The sequence below is a fragment of the Salmo trutta genome, chromosome 10 (genome assembly GCF_901001165.1).
Source record: "Salmo trutta chromosome 10, fSalTru1.1, whole genome shotgun sequence".
Lineage (NCBI taxonomy): Eukaryota > Metazoa > Chordata > Actinopteri > Salmoniformes > Salmonidae > Salmo > Salmo trutta.
Genome location: NC_042966.1, coordinates 42,836,824 through 42,854,075, shown reverse-complemented (window position 1 = coordinate 42,854,075; position 17,252 = coordinate 42,836,824). Strand labels below are relative to the sequence as shown.

Below are 17,252 nucleotides of genomic sequence, written 5' to 3'. Positions count from 1 at the left end.
TCTCCATCCTTCTCCCTCCCTCTCTCCCTCTCTCTTCTCTCCATCCTTCCCCTCCCTCTCTCCCTCTATTTCTGTCTCCATCCTTCTCCCTCCCTCTCTCCCTCTCCTTCTGTCTCCATCCCCCTCCCTCTCCTTCTGTCTCCATCCTCCCTCCCTCTCTCCCTCTCATTCTGTCTCCACCCTCCCTCCCTCCAGATGGGACGAGGGTAGCCTCTTCTACAGGGATAGACATCCTGCTGTTGGATGATTTCAACCTGGTCATCAACAACGTTCGGCACCTGGTGCGGCCGCCACGGAGAGGTAGGGACAGCCTGGAGTCAGGGTTCAGCATTCACACTGTCTGTCTGTCTGTCTGTCTGTTTGTCTCTGTCTGTCTGTCTCTCTCTGTCTGTCTGTCTGTTTGTCTCTGTCTGTCTGTCTGTTTGTCTCTGTCTGTCTGTCTCTGTCTGTTTCTGTCTGTCTCTCTCTGTCTGTCTGTCTGTCTGTTTGTCTCTGTCTGTCTGTCTGTCTGTCTGTCTGTCTCTGTCTGTTTGTCTCTCTCTGTCTGTCTGTCTGTTTGTCTCTCTCTGTCTGTCTGTCTGTCTGTCTGTCTGTCTGTCTGTCTGTCTGTCTGTCTGTCTGTCTGTCTGTCTGTCTGTTTCTGTCTGTCTGTCTGTCTGTCTGTCTGTCTGTCTGTCTGTCTGTCTGTCTGTCTGTCTGTCTGTCTGTCTGTCTGTGTCTGTTTGTCTCTCTCTGTCTGTCTGTCTGTCTCTGTCTGTTTGTCTCTGTCTGTTTGTCTCTGTCTGTTTGTCTCTGTCTGTCTGTCTGTCTCTGTCTGTTTGTCTCTGTCTGTCTGTCTGCCTGCCTGTCTGTCTGTCTGTCTGTCTGTCTGTCTGTCTGTCTGTCTGTCTGTTTGCCTGCGTGTGTCTGTCTCTGTCTCTGTCTGTGTGTGTGTCCTGCCTGGTAACATAGTAGATTAAATAACTCCAACACACAGATTTAGATTTTCTACAAATGTCTGATGATTTCTACCACAATGAGAAATGATTATGTGTTACCGTTTGACTTGTCCTGTCCTGTCCTCACCTGTCCTGTCTTGTCCTGTCCTATCCTGTCCTGTCCTATCCTCACCCGTCCTCTCCTGTCCTGTCTTGTCCTGTCCTGTCCTATCCTGTCCTGTCCTCTCCTGTCTTGTCCTGTCCCAACCTGTCCTGTCTTGTCCTGTCCTGTCCAATCCTGTCCTGTCCTATCCAACCTGTCCTGTCCTATCCCCACCTGTCCTGTCCTGTCCTATCCCCTCCTGTCCTGTCCTGTCCCCACCTGTTCTGTCCTGTCTTACCTGTCCTATCCTTTCCTGTCCTATCTCCCTCCTGTCCTGTCCCCACCTATCCTGTCCTGTCCTGTCCTGTAGATCTGCTGGCCCAGGAGGAAGCAGAGCGTCTGAATGACGTTAAGTCCCTGGTTCAGCAGCTCTACACCACCCTGCGTATAGAAGAGCATCAGCTTAGCAAAGAGAAGGAACTGGTGGTCAGACTGGAGGACCTCAACTCACAGCTACGTCCTCTGGAGAAGGTATGGACCTCATACACACACACACACACACACACACACACACACACACACACACACACACACACACACACACACATACACACACACACACACACACACATACACACACACACACACACATACACACACACACACACATACACACACACACACATACACACACACACACACACACACACACACACTACTGTGTTTAAATACCCTTCACTGCTGTGTTTAAATTCCCTTCACTGCTGTGTTCAAATTCCATCCATAGCTGTGTTTCAATTCCAGTCGCTGCTGTGTTTAAATGCCAGTCACAGCTGTGTTTAAATCCACTTTACAGCTGTGTTTGCATTCCATTCACAGCTGTGTTTGCATAGGAGATAGAAAGGGTTAATAAAAGTGGATTCACTTTACTCCCAATGGAATGATGGACGCAAGTCAGCACATTGTGACATTGCATTCAGAAATCAATGGATGGTATTGTTAAAGAGGATTATAATATATTAATATATACTGAGTAGACAAAACATTAAGAACAAGCTCTTTCCATGACATAGACTGACCAGGTGAATCCAGGTGAAAGCTATGATCCCTTACTGATGTCACCTGTTAAATCCACTTCAATCAGTGTAGGTGAAGGGGAGGAAACAGGTTAAAGAAGGATTGTGAAGCCTTGAGACAGTTGAGACATGGATTGTGTATTGTGTGTCGTTCAGAGGGTGAATGGGCAAGACAACATATTTAAGTGTTGTTGAACGGGGTATGGCAGTAGGTGCCAGGCATGCTGGTTTTTGACAAGAACTGCAACGCTGCTGGGTTTTTCACGCTTATGAACAGTTTCCTGTGTGTATAAAGAATGGTCCACCACCCAAAGGACATCCAGACAACTTGACACAACTGTGGGAAAGCATTGGAGTCAACATGGGCCAGCATCCCTGTGGAATGCTTTAACACCTTGTAGAGTCCATGTCCCGATGAAATGAGGCTGTTCTGAGGGGGAAAAGGAGGGGAGGGGAAACTCTCAATGTTAGGAAGGTGTTCCTAAAGTTTTGTCCAAAGCAACTTAAGTCATGCATGCATATGTTTTACATATGGGTGCTCCCGGGAATCAAACACACTATTCTTGGCGTTGCAAGCGCCATGTTCTACTAACTGAACTACAGATGACCACGTTCTACTAACTGAACTACTGAGGACCATGTTCTACTAACTGAGCTACAGATGACCACGTTCTACTAACTGAACTACAGAGGACCATGTTCTAATAACTGAACTACAGAGGACCATGTTCTACTAACTGAACTACAGAGGACCATGTTCTACTAACTGAACTACAGAGGACCACGTTCTACTAACTGAACTACAGAGGACCACGTTCTACTAACTGAACTACAGAGGACCACGTTCTACTAACTGAACTACAGAGGACCATGTTCTACTAACTGAACTACAGAGGACCATGTTCTACTAACTACAGAGGACCATGTTCTACTAACTGAACTACAGAGGACCATGTTCTACTAACTGAACTACAGAGGACCATGTTCTACTAACTGAACTACAGAGGACCATGTTCTACTAACTGAACTACAGAGGACCATGATCTACTAACTGAACTACAGAGGACCACGTTCTACTAACTGAACTACAGAGGACCACGTTCTACTAACTGAACTACAGAGGACCATGTTCTACTAACTGAACTACAGAGGACCATGATCTACTAACTGAGCTACAGAGGACCATGTTCTACTAACTGAACTACAGAGGACCATGTTCTACTAACTGAACTACAGAGGACCATGTTCTACTAACTGAACTACAGAGGACCATGTTCTACTAACTGAACTACAGAGGACCATGATCTACTAACTGAACTACAGAGGACCACGTTCTACTAACTGAACTACAGAGGACCACGTTCTACTAACTGAACTACAGAGGACCATGTTCTACTAACTGAACTACAGAGGACCATGATCTACTAACTGAGCTACAGAGGACCATGTTCTACTAACTGAACTACAGATGACCACGTTCTACTAACTGAACTACAGAGGACCATGTTCTACTAACTACAGAGGACCATGTTCTACTAACTGAACTACAGAGGACCACGTTCTACTAACTGAACTACAGAGGACCATGTTCTACTAACTGAACTACAGAGGACCACGTTCTACTAACTGAACTACAGAGAACCATGTTCTACTAACTGAACTACAGAGGATTACGTTCTGCTAACTACAGAGGACCATGTTCTACTAACTGAACTACAGAGGACCATGTTCTACTAACTGAACTACAGAGGACCATGTTCTACTAACTACAGAGGACCATGTTCTACTAACTGAACTACAGAGGACCACGTTCTACTAACTGAACTACAGAGGACCATGTTCTACTAACTGAACTACAGAAGACCACGTTCTACTAACTGAACTACAGAGAACCATGTTCTACTAACTGAACTACAGAGGATTACGTTCTACTAACTACAGAGGACCATGTTCTACTAACTGTACTACAGAGGACCATGTTCTACTAACTGAACTACAGAGGACCACGTTCTACTAACTGAACTACAGAAGACCACGTTCTACTAACTGAACTACAGAGGACCATGTTCTACTAACTGAACTACAGAGGACCACGTTCTACTAACTGAACTACAGAGGACCATGTTCTACTAACTGAACTACAGAGGACCATGTTCTACTAACTGAACTACAGAGGACCATGTTCTACTAACTGAACTACAGAGGACCACATTCTACTAACTGAACTACAGAGGACCATGTTCTACTAACTGAACTACAGAGGACCATGTTTTACTAACTGAACTACAGAGGACCATGTTCTACTAACTGAGCTACAGAGGACCATGTTCTACTAACTGAACTACAGAGGACCATGTTCTACTAACTACAGAGGACCATGTTCTACTAACTGAACTACAGAGGACCATGTTCTACTAACTGAACTACAGAGGACCATGATCTACTAACTGAGCTACAGAGGACCATGTTCTACTAACTACAGAGGACCATGTTCTACTAACTGAACTACAGATGACCACGTTCTACTAACTGAACTACAGAGAACCATGTTCTACTTACTACAGAGGACCATGTTATACTAACTGAACTATAGAGGACCATGTTCTACTAACTGAACTACAGAGGACCATGTTCTACTAACTGAACTACAGAGGACCACGTTCTACTAACTGAACTACAGAGAACCATGTTCTACTAACTGAACTACAGAGGATTACGTTCTACTAACTACAGAGGACCATGTTCTACTAACTGAACTACAGAGGACCATGTTCTACTAACTGAACTACAGAGGACCATGTTCTACTAACTGAACTACAGAGGACCACGTTCTACTAACTGAACTACAGAGGACCATGTTCTACTAACTGAACTACAGAGGACCACGTTCTACTAACTGAACTACAGAGGACCACGTTCTACTAACTGAACTACAGAGGACCATGTTCTACTAACTGAACTACAGAGGACCATGTTTTACTAAATGAACTACAGAGGACCACGTTCTACTAACTGAGCTACAGAGGACCATGTTCTACTAACTACAGAGGACCATGTTCTACTAACTACAGAGGACCATGTTCTACTAACTGAACTACAGAGGACCATGTTCTACTAACTGAACTACAGAGGACCATGTTCTACTAACTGAACTACAGAGAACAATGTTCTACTAACTACAGAGGACCACGTTCTACTAACTGAACTACAGAGGACTATGTTCTACTAACTACAGAGGACCACGTTCTACTAACTGAACTACAGAGGACCACGTTCTACTAACTACAGAGGACCACGTTCTACTTACTGAACTACAGAGGACCATGTTCTACTAACTGAACTACAGAGGACCATGTTCTACTAACTGAACTACAGTGGACCATGTTCTACTAACTGAACTACAGAGGACCACGTTCTACTAACTGAACTACAGAGGACCATGTTCTACTAACTGAACTACAGAGGACCACGTTCTACTAACTGAACTACAGAGGACCATGTTCTACTAACTGAACTACAGAGGACCATGTTCTACTAACTACAGAGGACCACGTTCTACTAACTGAACTACAGAGGACCACGTTCTACTAACTACAGAGGACCACGTTCTACTAACTGAACTACAGAGGACCACGTTCTACTAACTGAACTACAGAGGACCATGTTCTACTAACTGAACTACAGAGGACCACGTTCTACTAACTGAACTACAGAGGACCATGTTCTACTAACTAAACTACAGAGGACCATGTTCTACTAACTGAACTACAGTGGACCTAGTTCTACTAACTGAACTACAGAGGACCACGTTCTACTAACTGAACTACAGAGGACCACGTTCTACTAACTGAACTACAGAGGACCATGTTCTACTAACTGAACTACAGAGGACCACGTTCTACTAACTGAACTACAGAGGACCACGTTCTACTAACTGAACTACAGAAGACCACGTTCTACTAACTGAACTACAGAGGACCATGTTCTACTCACTGAACTACAGAGGACCATGTTCTACTAACTGAACTACAGAGGACCACGTTCTACTAACTGAACTACGGAGGACCACGTTCTACTCACTGAACTACAGAGGACCATGTTCTACTAACTGAACTACAGAGGACCATGTTCTACTAACTGAACTACAGAGGACTATGTTCTACTAACTACAGAGGACCATGTTCTACTAACTGAACTACAGAGGACCATGTTCTACTAACTGAACTACAGAGGACAATGTTCTACTAACTACAGAGGACCACGTTCTACTAACTGAACTACAGAGGACCATGTTCTACTAACTACAGAGGACCACGTTCTACTAACTGAACTACAGAGGACCACGTTCTACTAACTACAGAGGACCACGTTCTACTAACTGAACTACAGAGTACCACGTTCTACTAACTGAACTACAGAGGACCATGTTCTACTAACTGAACTACAGAGGACCACGTTCTACTAACTGAACTACAGAGGACCATGTTCTACTAACTGAACTACAGAGGACCATGTTCTACTAACTGAACTACAGTGGACCATGTTCTACTAACTGAACTACAGAGGACCACGTTCTGCTAACTGAACTACAGAGGACCATGTTCTACTAACTGAACTACAGAGGACCATGTTCTACTAACTGAACTACAGAGGACCACGTTCTACTAACTGAACTACAGAGGACCACGTTCTACTAACTGAACTACAGAGGACCACGTTCTACTAACTGAACTACAGAGGACCATGTTCTACTAACTGAACTACAAAGGACCACGTTCTACTAACTGAACTACAGAGGACCATGTTCTACTAACTGAACTACAGAGGACCACAGGTGTAAGTGTCTTATTATTGATATGTGTTTCTGATTGGCTGTCCATCCCAGGTGAGGGAGGAGCTGAGTCGTAAGGCGGAGCGTCGTACCACCTGGGTGCTGTGGGGGGGCGTGGCCTACATGGCGACACAGTTTGGGATCCTGGCGCGCCTCACCTGGTGGGAGTACTCCTGGGACATCATGGAGCCTGTTACCTACTTCATTACCTACGCCACCGCCATGGCTATATACTCCTACTACGTCCTCACACGCCAGGTAACACACACACACTGTTACACACACACACACACACACACACACACACACACACACACACACACACACACACACACACACACTGTAACACACACGCGCGCACACACACACACACACACACACACACACACACTGTAACACACACACACACACTGCAACACACACACACTGTAACACACACACACTGTAACACACACACACACACACACACACACACACACTGTAACACACGCACACACTGTAACACACACGCACACACTGTAACACGCACACACTGTAACACACACACGCTGTAACACACACACACTGTAACGCGCACACACACACTGTAACACACACACACACACACACACACACACACACACACTGTAACACGCACACACACACTGTTACACACACACACACACAGTAACACACACACACACACACACACACACACTGTAACACTCACACACACACTGTAACACACACACACACTGTAACGCTCACACACACACTGTAACACACACACACACTGTAACACACACACACTAACATACACACACACACACACACACACTGTAACACACATACCGCCATGGCCATGTACCCCTATTTCGTACTCACACCAGGCAAGAGGCCAGGCCAGGTAAGAGGCCAGGTAAGAGGCCAGGCAAGAGGCCAGGCTAGAGGCCAGACAAGAGGCCAGACAAGAGGCCAGACAAGAGGCCAGACAAGAGGCCAGGCAAGAGGCCAGGCAAGAGGCCAGGCAAGAGGCCAGGCAGGCAAGAGGCCAGGCAGGCAAGAGGCCAGGCAGGCAAGAGGCCAGGTTAGAGGCCAGGCCAGGTTAGAGGCCAGGCCAGGTAAGAGGCTAGGCCAGGTAAGAGGCCAGGCAAGAGGCCAGGCAAGAGGCCAGGCCAGGCAGGAGGCTAGGCCAGGCAGGAGGCCAGGCCAGGCAAGAGGCTAGGTAAGAAGCCAGGCCAGGTATGAGTCTACGTATGAGGCTAGGTTTGAGGCTAGGTATGAAGCTAGACCAGGCAAGAGGCTAGGCCAGGCAAGAGGTTAGGCCAGGCAAGAGGCTAGGCCAGGCAAGACGCCAGGCCAGGTAAGAGAAGAGGGCAGGCCAGGTATGAGGCTAGGTAGGAGGCTAGTCCGGCCAGGTAAGAGGCTAGGTCATGGACAAGTGTCTGTCATTTGTAGTTTTGTATAGTGGTTCTCTAAGGTTTGTATGTAGGAGGGTTGAGTAAGTATTCTAGTTGTATTATTCTAACAGCCTGTTCTCCCCTCCCTCGCCTCCCCTCCTTCCTGTAGGAGTACATCTATCCTGACGCCAGGGACAGACAGTACCTGCTGTTCTTCCACAAAGGGGTGAAGAGACAACGCTTTGACGTCCACAAGTACAACCAGCTGAAGGACTCTATCGCTGAGGTAGGCACTAACCCGTCCACAAGTACAACCAGCTGAAGGACTCTTATCGCTGAGGTAGGCACTAACCCGTCCACAAGTACAACCAGCTGAAGGACTCTTATCGCTGAGGTAGGCACTAACCCGTCCACAAGTACAACCAGCTGAAGGACTCTTATCGCTGAGGTAGGCACTAACCCGTCCATAAGTACAACCAGCTGAAGGACTCTTATCGCTGAGGTAGGCACTAACCCGTCCACATGTACAACCAGCTGAAGAACTCTTATCGCTGAGGTAGGCACTAACCCGTCCACAAGTACAACCAGCTGAAGGACTCTATCGCTGAGGTAGGCACTAACCCGTCCACAAGTACAACCAGCTGAAGGTATATTTCAAGATGGCGTAGCAGTGCAGACGTCGTTTGTCGTTCTCCCGTGTAAACGTTGTATTTTTCATCCTTTTTTTGTATATATTTCAATATATTTTCAATCTCTTTTCCATTTTTTAAATGTAATATACCTTCCGGCAACCCGCCTCACCCAATGTGATACGGATCTGATATTCTTTAGACCTTATAGCTAGAACCCTCCATCAGCAGCTAGCCATCAGGAGCTAACCAGCTAATTAGCTACTAGCTATTTAGTCATTGTTAGCCACTGTTGCGGTCTTTACCTTTAGCATAGACACCAGCCGCTTTTAGCCTGGATAGTACTTGCCAGTCTGCACAGCGCAATATCAACCCTGAGCATATCGGACTGTTTTTCTCCACGACAACACCAGATTCGTGCCGTAAGCCCTGGACCATTACTCCTGATCATCGCAGCTAGCTAGCTGCCACCGAGTGGCCCAGCCCCGAAGCTAGCCTTGAGCCAGGCCCATCTCCCGGCCTTCTCAGTGGACTCTATGATCACTCGGCTACACAGCTGATGCCTCCCGGACTCTTCACTAACACGACTAGAATCCACTACACCACCGGATTCTTGCCGTAAGCTCTGGACCTTTGCATCGGATCATCGCTGCTAGCTAGCTGCTACCGAGTGGCTATAGTGGCTAACGCCCTTGTCCCGAAGCTAGCACCAGTTAGCTGCAAGCCAGGCGCATCTCCCGGCTAGCAAAAGAAATTACCCCAGCTACAATACCTCTTTTGCCAACTGGCCTGGACCCTTTGTCAACACCCGCCATTCCATCACGACTGGTCTGCCGACGTAATTCCGTCCGCTGTGGCCCCAACCGTCCTTTGCCGGAAGTCGGAGCAGACGCTTCTACTTGCCCCGGCCTGCTAACCTTTTTTTTGGAACGCCGTGTCTCCTGCTTGCTAGCGTAGTAACGACTACCTAGCGGCTTCCCTGTTTCATCTATTGCTGTTCATTGGACCCTATGATCACTTGGCTACATAGCTAATGCCTGCTGGACTGTTCATTAATCACGGTACTCCATTTTGTTTATTTTGTTTATCTGTCGGCCCCAGTCTCGAACTCAGGCCCTGTTATGTAGTTAACTGACCTCTCTGCCCATTCATCACCATTTTACCTGTTGTTGTTGTCTTAGCTGATTAGCTGTTGTTGTCTTACACATTGTTGTCTTAGCTAGCTCTCCCAATGAACACCTGTGATTGCTTTATGCCTCGCTTTATGGCTCTCTCTAATGTCAATATGTCTTGTATACTGTTGTTTAGGATAGTTATTATTGTTTTAGTTCACTGCAGAGCCGCTAGTCCCACTCAACATGCCTCAGATACCTCCTTTGTCCCACCTCCCACACATGCGGTGACCTCAACCAGCATAACTAGTGTGTCCGGAGATGCAACCTCTCTTATCATCACTCAATGCCTGAGTTGCAATCTACTGCAAAGTTCTGTCATACTTTCCAGGTCTATGCCCAAACAGTTCGAGCTTCTAATTTTAAAAATGAATCTCTCCAGAAATAAGTCTCTCACTGTTGCCGCCTGTTATAGACTCCCCTCAGCTCCCAGCTGTGCCCTGGACACCATATTGATTTAATTGATTGCCCCCCATCCATCTTCAGAGTTCGTTCTTTTAGGTGACCTAAACTGGGATATGCTTAACACCCCGGCAATCCTACAATCTAAGCTAGATGCCCTCAATCTCACACATGATCAAGGAAGCCACCAGGTACAACCTTAAATCCGTAAACACGGGCACACTTATAGATATTACCCTGACCAACTTGCCCTCCAAATACACATCTGCTGTTTTCAATCAGGATCTCAATGATCACTGCCTCATTGCCTGCATCCGCAATGGGTCCGCAGTCAAACGACCACCCCTCATCACTGTCAAACGCTCCCTAAAACACTTCTGCGAGCAGGCCTTTCTAATCGACCTGGCCCGGGTATCCTGGAAGGATATTGACCTCATCCCGTCAGTAGAGGATGCCTGGTCGTTCTTTAAAAGTAATTTCCTCACCATCTTAAATAAGCATGTCCCTTTCAAAAAATGCAGAACTAAGAACAGATATAGCCCTTGGTTCACTCCAGACCTGACTGCCCTCGACCAGCACAAAAACATCCTGTGGCGGACTGCAATAGCATAGAATAGTCCCCGCGATATGCAACTGTTCAGGGAAGTCAGGAACCAATACACGCAGTCAGTCAGGAAAGCAAAGGCTAGCTTTTTCAAACAGAAATTTGCATCCTCTAGCTCTAACTCCAAAAAGTTCTGGGACACTGAAAAGTCCATGGAGAATAAGAGCACCTCCTCCCAGATGCCCACTGCACTGAGGCTAGGTAACACGGTCACCACCGATAAATCCATGATAATCGAACATTTGAATAAGCATTTCTCTCCTGGCTACTCCAACCCCGGCCAACAGGCCCCCCCCCCCCCCCCCCCCCCCCCCGCAGCTACTTGCCCAAGCCTCCCCAGCTTCTCCTTCACCCAAATCCAGATCGCAGATGTTCTGAAAGAGCTGCAAAACCTGGACTCATACAAATCAGCTGGGCTAGACAATCTGGACCCTCTCTTTCTAAAATTATCCACCGCCATTGTTGCAACCCCTATTACTAGTCTGTTCAATCTCTCTTTCGTATTGTCCAAGATCCCTAAAGATTGCAACTCAGGCATTGAGTGATGATAAGAGAGGTTGCATCTCCGGAGAGAGCCATAAAGTGAGGCATAAAGCAATCACAGGTGTTGATTGGGAAAGCTAGCTAAGACAACAACGGGTAAGACAACAACAGCGGTTATCCCCCTCTTCAAAGGGGGTGACACTCTAGACCCAAACTGTTATAGACCTATATCCATTCTGCCCTGCCTTTCAAAAGTCTTTGAAAGCCAAGTAAACAAACAGATCACTGACCATTTCGAATCCCACCATACCTTCTCCACTATGCAATCTGGTTTCAGAGCTGGTCATGGGTGCACCTCAGGCACGCTCAAGGTCCTAATCGACATCATAACCGCCATCGATAAAAGACATTACTGTCCAGCTGTATTCATCGACCTGGCCAAGGCTGTTGAGTCTGCCAATAAGAATGTGGTGATTGACAGAGTCGAAAGCCTTGGTTTCTCAAATGATTGCCTCGCCTGGTTTACCAACTACTTCTCTGATAGAGTTCAGTGTGTCAAATCGGAGGGCCTGTTGTCCGGACCTCTGGCAGTCTCTATGGGGGTGCCACAGGGTTCAATTCTCGGGCCGACTGTCTTCTCTGTATATATCAACGATGTCGCTCTTGCTGCGAATGATTCCCTGATCCACCTCTATGCAGACGACACCATTCTGTATACATCCGGCCCTTCTTTGGACACTGTGTTAACAAATCTCCAAACGAGCTTCAATGCCATACAACACTCCTTCCGTGGCCTCCAACTGCTCTTAAACGCTTGTAAAACTAAATGCATGCTTTTCAACCGATCGCTGCCCGCACCCTCCTGCCAGACCAGCATCACTACTCTGGACGGTTCTAACTTAGAATATGAGGACTACAAATACCTAGGTGTCTGGTTAGACTGTAAACTCTCCTTCTAGAATCACATTACTTGACTCGCCTTCCCTGTGGCTCAGTTGGTAGAGCATTGTGTTTGCAACGCCAGCATGGTGTGTGCAACACCAGGGTTGTGGGTTTGATTCCCACGGGGGGCCAGTACAAAAAAAATAAAATATATGAAATGACAATGAAATGTATGCATTCACTACTGTAAGTCGCTCTGGATAAGAGCGTCTGCTAAATGACTAAAATGTAAAAAATAATGTAACATCAAACATCTCCAATCCAAAATTACATCTAGAATCGGCTTCCTATTTCGCAACAAAGCATCCTTCACTCACGCTGCCAAATATACCCTTGTAAAACTGACCATCCTACCGATCCTCGACTTCGGTGATGTAATTTACAAAATAGCCTCCAACACTCTACTCAGCAAACTGGATGCAGTCTATCACAGTGCCATCCGTTTTGTCACTAAAGCCCCATATACCACCCACCACTGCGACCTGTATGCTCTAGTCGGCTGGCCCTCACTACATATTCGTCGCCAGACCCACTGGCTCCAGGTCATCTACAAGTCTATGCTAGGTAAAGCTCCGCCTTATCTCAGCTCACTGGTCACCATAACAACACCCACCCGTAGCACGCGGCAAAACCCTTGTTGGCAATCACAGAGGTCAGACGTTTCTTGTAGTTGGCCACCAGGTTTGCACACATCTCAGGAGGGATTTTGTCCCACTCCTCTTTGCAGATCTTCTCCAAGTCATTAAGGTTTCGAGACTGATGTTTGGCAACTCGAACCTTCAGCTCCCTCCACAGATTTTCTATGGGATTAAGGTCTGGAGACTGGCTAGGCCACTCCAGGACCTTAATGTGCTTCTTCTTGAGCCACTCCTTTGTTGCCTTGGCCGTGTGTTTTGGGTCATTGTCATGCTGGAATACCCATCCACGACCCATTTTCAATGCCCTGGCTGAGGGAAGGAGGTTCTCACCCAAGATTTGACGGTACATGGCCCCGTCCATCGTCCCTTTGATGCGGTGAAGTTGTCCTGTCCCCTTAGCAGAAAAACACCCCCAAAACATAATGTTTCCACCTCCATGTTTGACGGTGGAGATGGTGTTCTTGGGGTCATAGGCAGCATTCCTCCTCCTCCAAACACGGCGAGTTGAGTTGATGCCAAAGAGCTCCATTTTGGTCTCATCTGACCACAGCACTTTCACCCAGTTGTCCTCTGAATCATTCAGATGTTCATTGGCAAACTTCAGACGGGCATGTATATGTGCTTTCTTGAGCAGGAGGACCTTGCGGGCGCTGCTGGATTTCAGTCCTTCACGGCGTAGTGTGTTACCAATTGATTTCTTGGTGACTATGGTCCCAGCTGCCTTGAGATCATTGACAAGATCCTCCCATGTAGTTCTGGGCTGATTCCTCACCGTTCTCATTATCATTGCAACTCCACGAGGTGAGATCTTGCATGGAGCCCCAGGCCGAGGGATATTGACAGTTCTTTTGTGTTTCTTCCATTTGCGAATAATCGCACCAACTGTTGTCACCTACTCACCAAGCTGCTTGGCGATGGTCTTGTAGCCCATTCCAGCCTTGTGTTGGTCTACAATCTTGTCCCTGACATCCTTGGAGAGCTCTTTGGTCTTGGCCATGGTGGAGAGTTTGGAATCTGATTGATTGATTGCCTCTGTGGACAGGTGTCTTTTATACAGGTAACAAGCTGCGGTTAGGAGCACTCCCTTTAAGAGTGTGCTCCTAATCTCAGCTCGTTACCTGTATAAAAGACACCTGGGAGCCAGAAATCTTTCTGATTGAGAGGGGGTCAAATACTTATTTCCCTCATTAAAATGCAAATCAATTTATAACATTTTTGACATGCGTTTTTCTGGATTTTTTTGTTGTTATTCTGTCTCTCACTGTTCAAATAAACCTACCATTAAAATTATAGACTGATCATTTCTTTGTCAGTGGGCAAACGTACAAATCAGCAGGGGATCAAATACTTTTTTCCCCTCACTGTATATATATATATTATTATTACATCTTATTATGTTAATTATTATAATTATTTTCCCCTTTTTCTCTCTCTCTCTTTCTTTCTCTCTCTCCCCACTCCCCTCTCTCTCTCTTTCTCTCTCTCTTTTTGTTTCTCTCTCTCCCCCCTCCTCTCTCTCCCTCTCTCTCCCTCTCCCCCTCAGGTGGAGTTAGATCTGAAACGTCTGAGGGATCCCCTCCAGCTCCAACTCCCTGTCCAGCAACTCACCGCCGCCAGCAAAGATTGATATCCTCCCTTCCCTCCATCCCTCCTAACCTCACCTTCCCCTCTCTCTCTCCGTCCATCCACCCTCCTCCACCTTTACTTTTTCTCTCTCTCTCTCTTTGACAGGTCTATCCTTTAGTCAACCTCCGTAGGAGTTTCTCCTCTGTTTGTTCTCTTGGATGATAATTGCAAGTATCAAGAGGAGTTTTGGCAACAAGAAAGAACAGACACTGAATCCTTCTAGAGAGGTAGATGGTGAAACTGGAACTGCAACTCTAGGGGACGTACAGGAAGTGAGACGCTACGGGGGGAGAGGAGCTACAGCCGAGGCGAGGGAGAAGACAGACGGACACATCTGTGAGCGTGTGTGACCTACTATATCTATGGACTAGTTGGCCCACAGTGCAGCTGGAGCCTTCAAACTGTTAACTGACACACCACCACTCCTTGGGTCGTCTATGGAGGGACTGAATCCACGTTTACAAGGACGGATCTTCTCTAGCTCCTCCCCCTGACCTCTGCCCTCTGACACTCTGCATGCACAGAGGTACACGGCTGTGATTGGACAGCGGTTCCTGTGAGCTCCATGTGACCTTGAACTTTGACCTTGGCTGACCCACTTCTTGTCTTGTCAGATTGGCTGTGGCCAACCCTGCCCCCTTTCTCCCTCTGCCTGACGGACAGCTACCCTACCGATTCCGTTGCTATGACGACACTGAGCTTTATCAAGAGCCCGTCAGCCTATCACGGCCTTTACAGGAAGTGGACAGACGAGAGTTGAGGTCAGGTGACCATGCCTCATTTCCTCTTCCTGTTGTTGACTTCCTGTTGGGATTAAAGGAAAGGACTACAGACACAAACATCACTGTGTGTTTTATCTAATAGTCCCAACAATATTCTGACACTTTTTTATTTTGAAAGCCATACTATATTTGTTATGGAAAATAATATACAATCAAACAAAATGGAAGTAGAGTCGGGGGGGAGCTCTCTTTTTAACATCCAGTAATAAGTTGATATATCTGCATCTCTTTATTAAATATCTCCGACATACAGGACCCTCATATCAATAGAATTACCCTCTCTCTCTCTCTCTCGCTCTCTCTCTCTCTCTCTCTCTCTCTCTCTCTCTATCTCTCTATCTCTCTATCTCTCTCTCTATCTCTCTCTATCTCTCTCTATCTCTCTATCTCTCTCTATATCTCTCTCTATCTCTCTCTCTATCTCTCTCTATCTCTCTCTCTATCTCTCTCTATCTCTCTCTATCTCTCTCTATCTCTCTCTCTATCTCTCTCTCTATCTCTCTCTCTATCTCTCTCTATCTCTCTCTATCTCTCTCTATCTCTCTCTATCTCTATCTCTCTCTCTCTCTCTCTCTCTCTCTCTCTCTCTCTCTCTCGTTATCATAACCAACAAGGCCCGGATAGGATACATCCATCATCCACGCAGTGTTACACAGACAGAGCGAGAGTAGATGAACTGGAAAATAATGATTTCTGACAGAGAGTTTCTTTGTAAAAAAAATAAAAATAAATAAAAAGCACCATATCTCCCTTAGAGTACTACTGACATGTCCCACAATTCATCCCGACTACATATCCCACAGTGCCTCACTCACATCAGCCCAAGAGAACGTTCTAGAACCCTAACAAACAACGATAACGATAGAACCCTCTGTAGATCTCTCGTTAACAGCTGTAAACGTGTGTGCACGAATACTTGAAAGAAATCTGGGCATTAGTGAAATGTTTGATGGCCAACAACAACAAAAAACTAAAGATGAAATTTGGGATGTGACTGAAGTTGTACCATTTCTAAAATATATATTCACCTTTCTACTACGGTAACTAACCCCATTGTGTGGATAATATAAAGAAAGTGAGTTAATATTGGGAATATATGCCATATGATACAGTGTGTGACAGCTGTTAGACTGCAGGCTGTTGAATGGTTCATCTTTTCATGTCCATGAGGTGTATTAAGGACACAGCAGAAGACTGGGAATGGATGGAGGAACAGGGTTGGGATTATAATGCAGATATCCATCACACACACACACACACACACACATAAAGCACACACACACACACACACACACACACACACACACACACACACACACACACACACACACACACACACACACACACACACACACACACACACACACACACACACACATAAAGCACACACAGACACACACACACACACACACACACACAGCACACATATACAGCATGCACACGCACACGCACACACACATACACACACACACACATACACACATACAGCACACACATACACACATACAGCACACACATACACACATACAGCACACACATACACACATACAGCACACGCACACGCACACACACATACACACACACACACACATAAAGCACACACACACACAGACACACACACACACAGCACACATATACAGCACGCACACGCACACGCACACACACATA

At 46.5% G+C, this 17,252-nt stretch overlaps 1 protein-coding gene across 1 annotated transcript; it reads left to right on the top strand.

The window, feature by feature from the left end:
* Window positions 1–205: 205 nt before the first annotated feature.
* Window positions 206–15,839, top strand: LOC115201747 (calcium uniporter protein, mitochondrial; the record flags this gene model as incomplete). The annotated part of the gene is given in 5 exon segments (XM_029765616.1): window positions 206–300; window positions 1,391–1,551; window positions 6,982–7,185; window positions 8,476–8,592; window positions 14,720–15,839. Coding segments are annotated over 5 exon segments (661 nt in total), but the record flags the coding sequence as incomplete, so codon positions are not given.
* Between the last annotated feature and the right edge of the window lie 1,413 nt (window positions 15,840–17,252).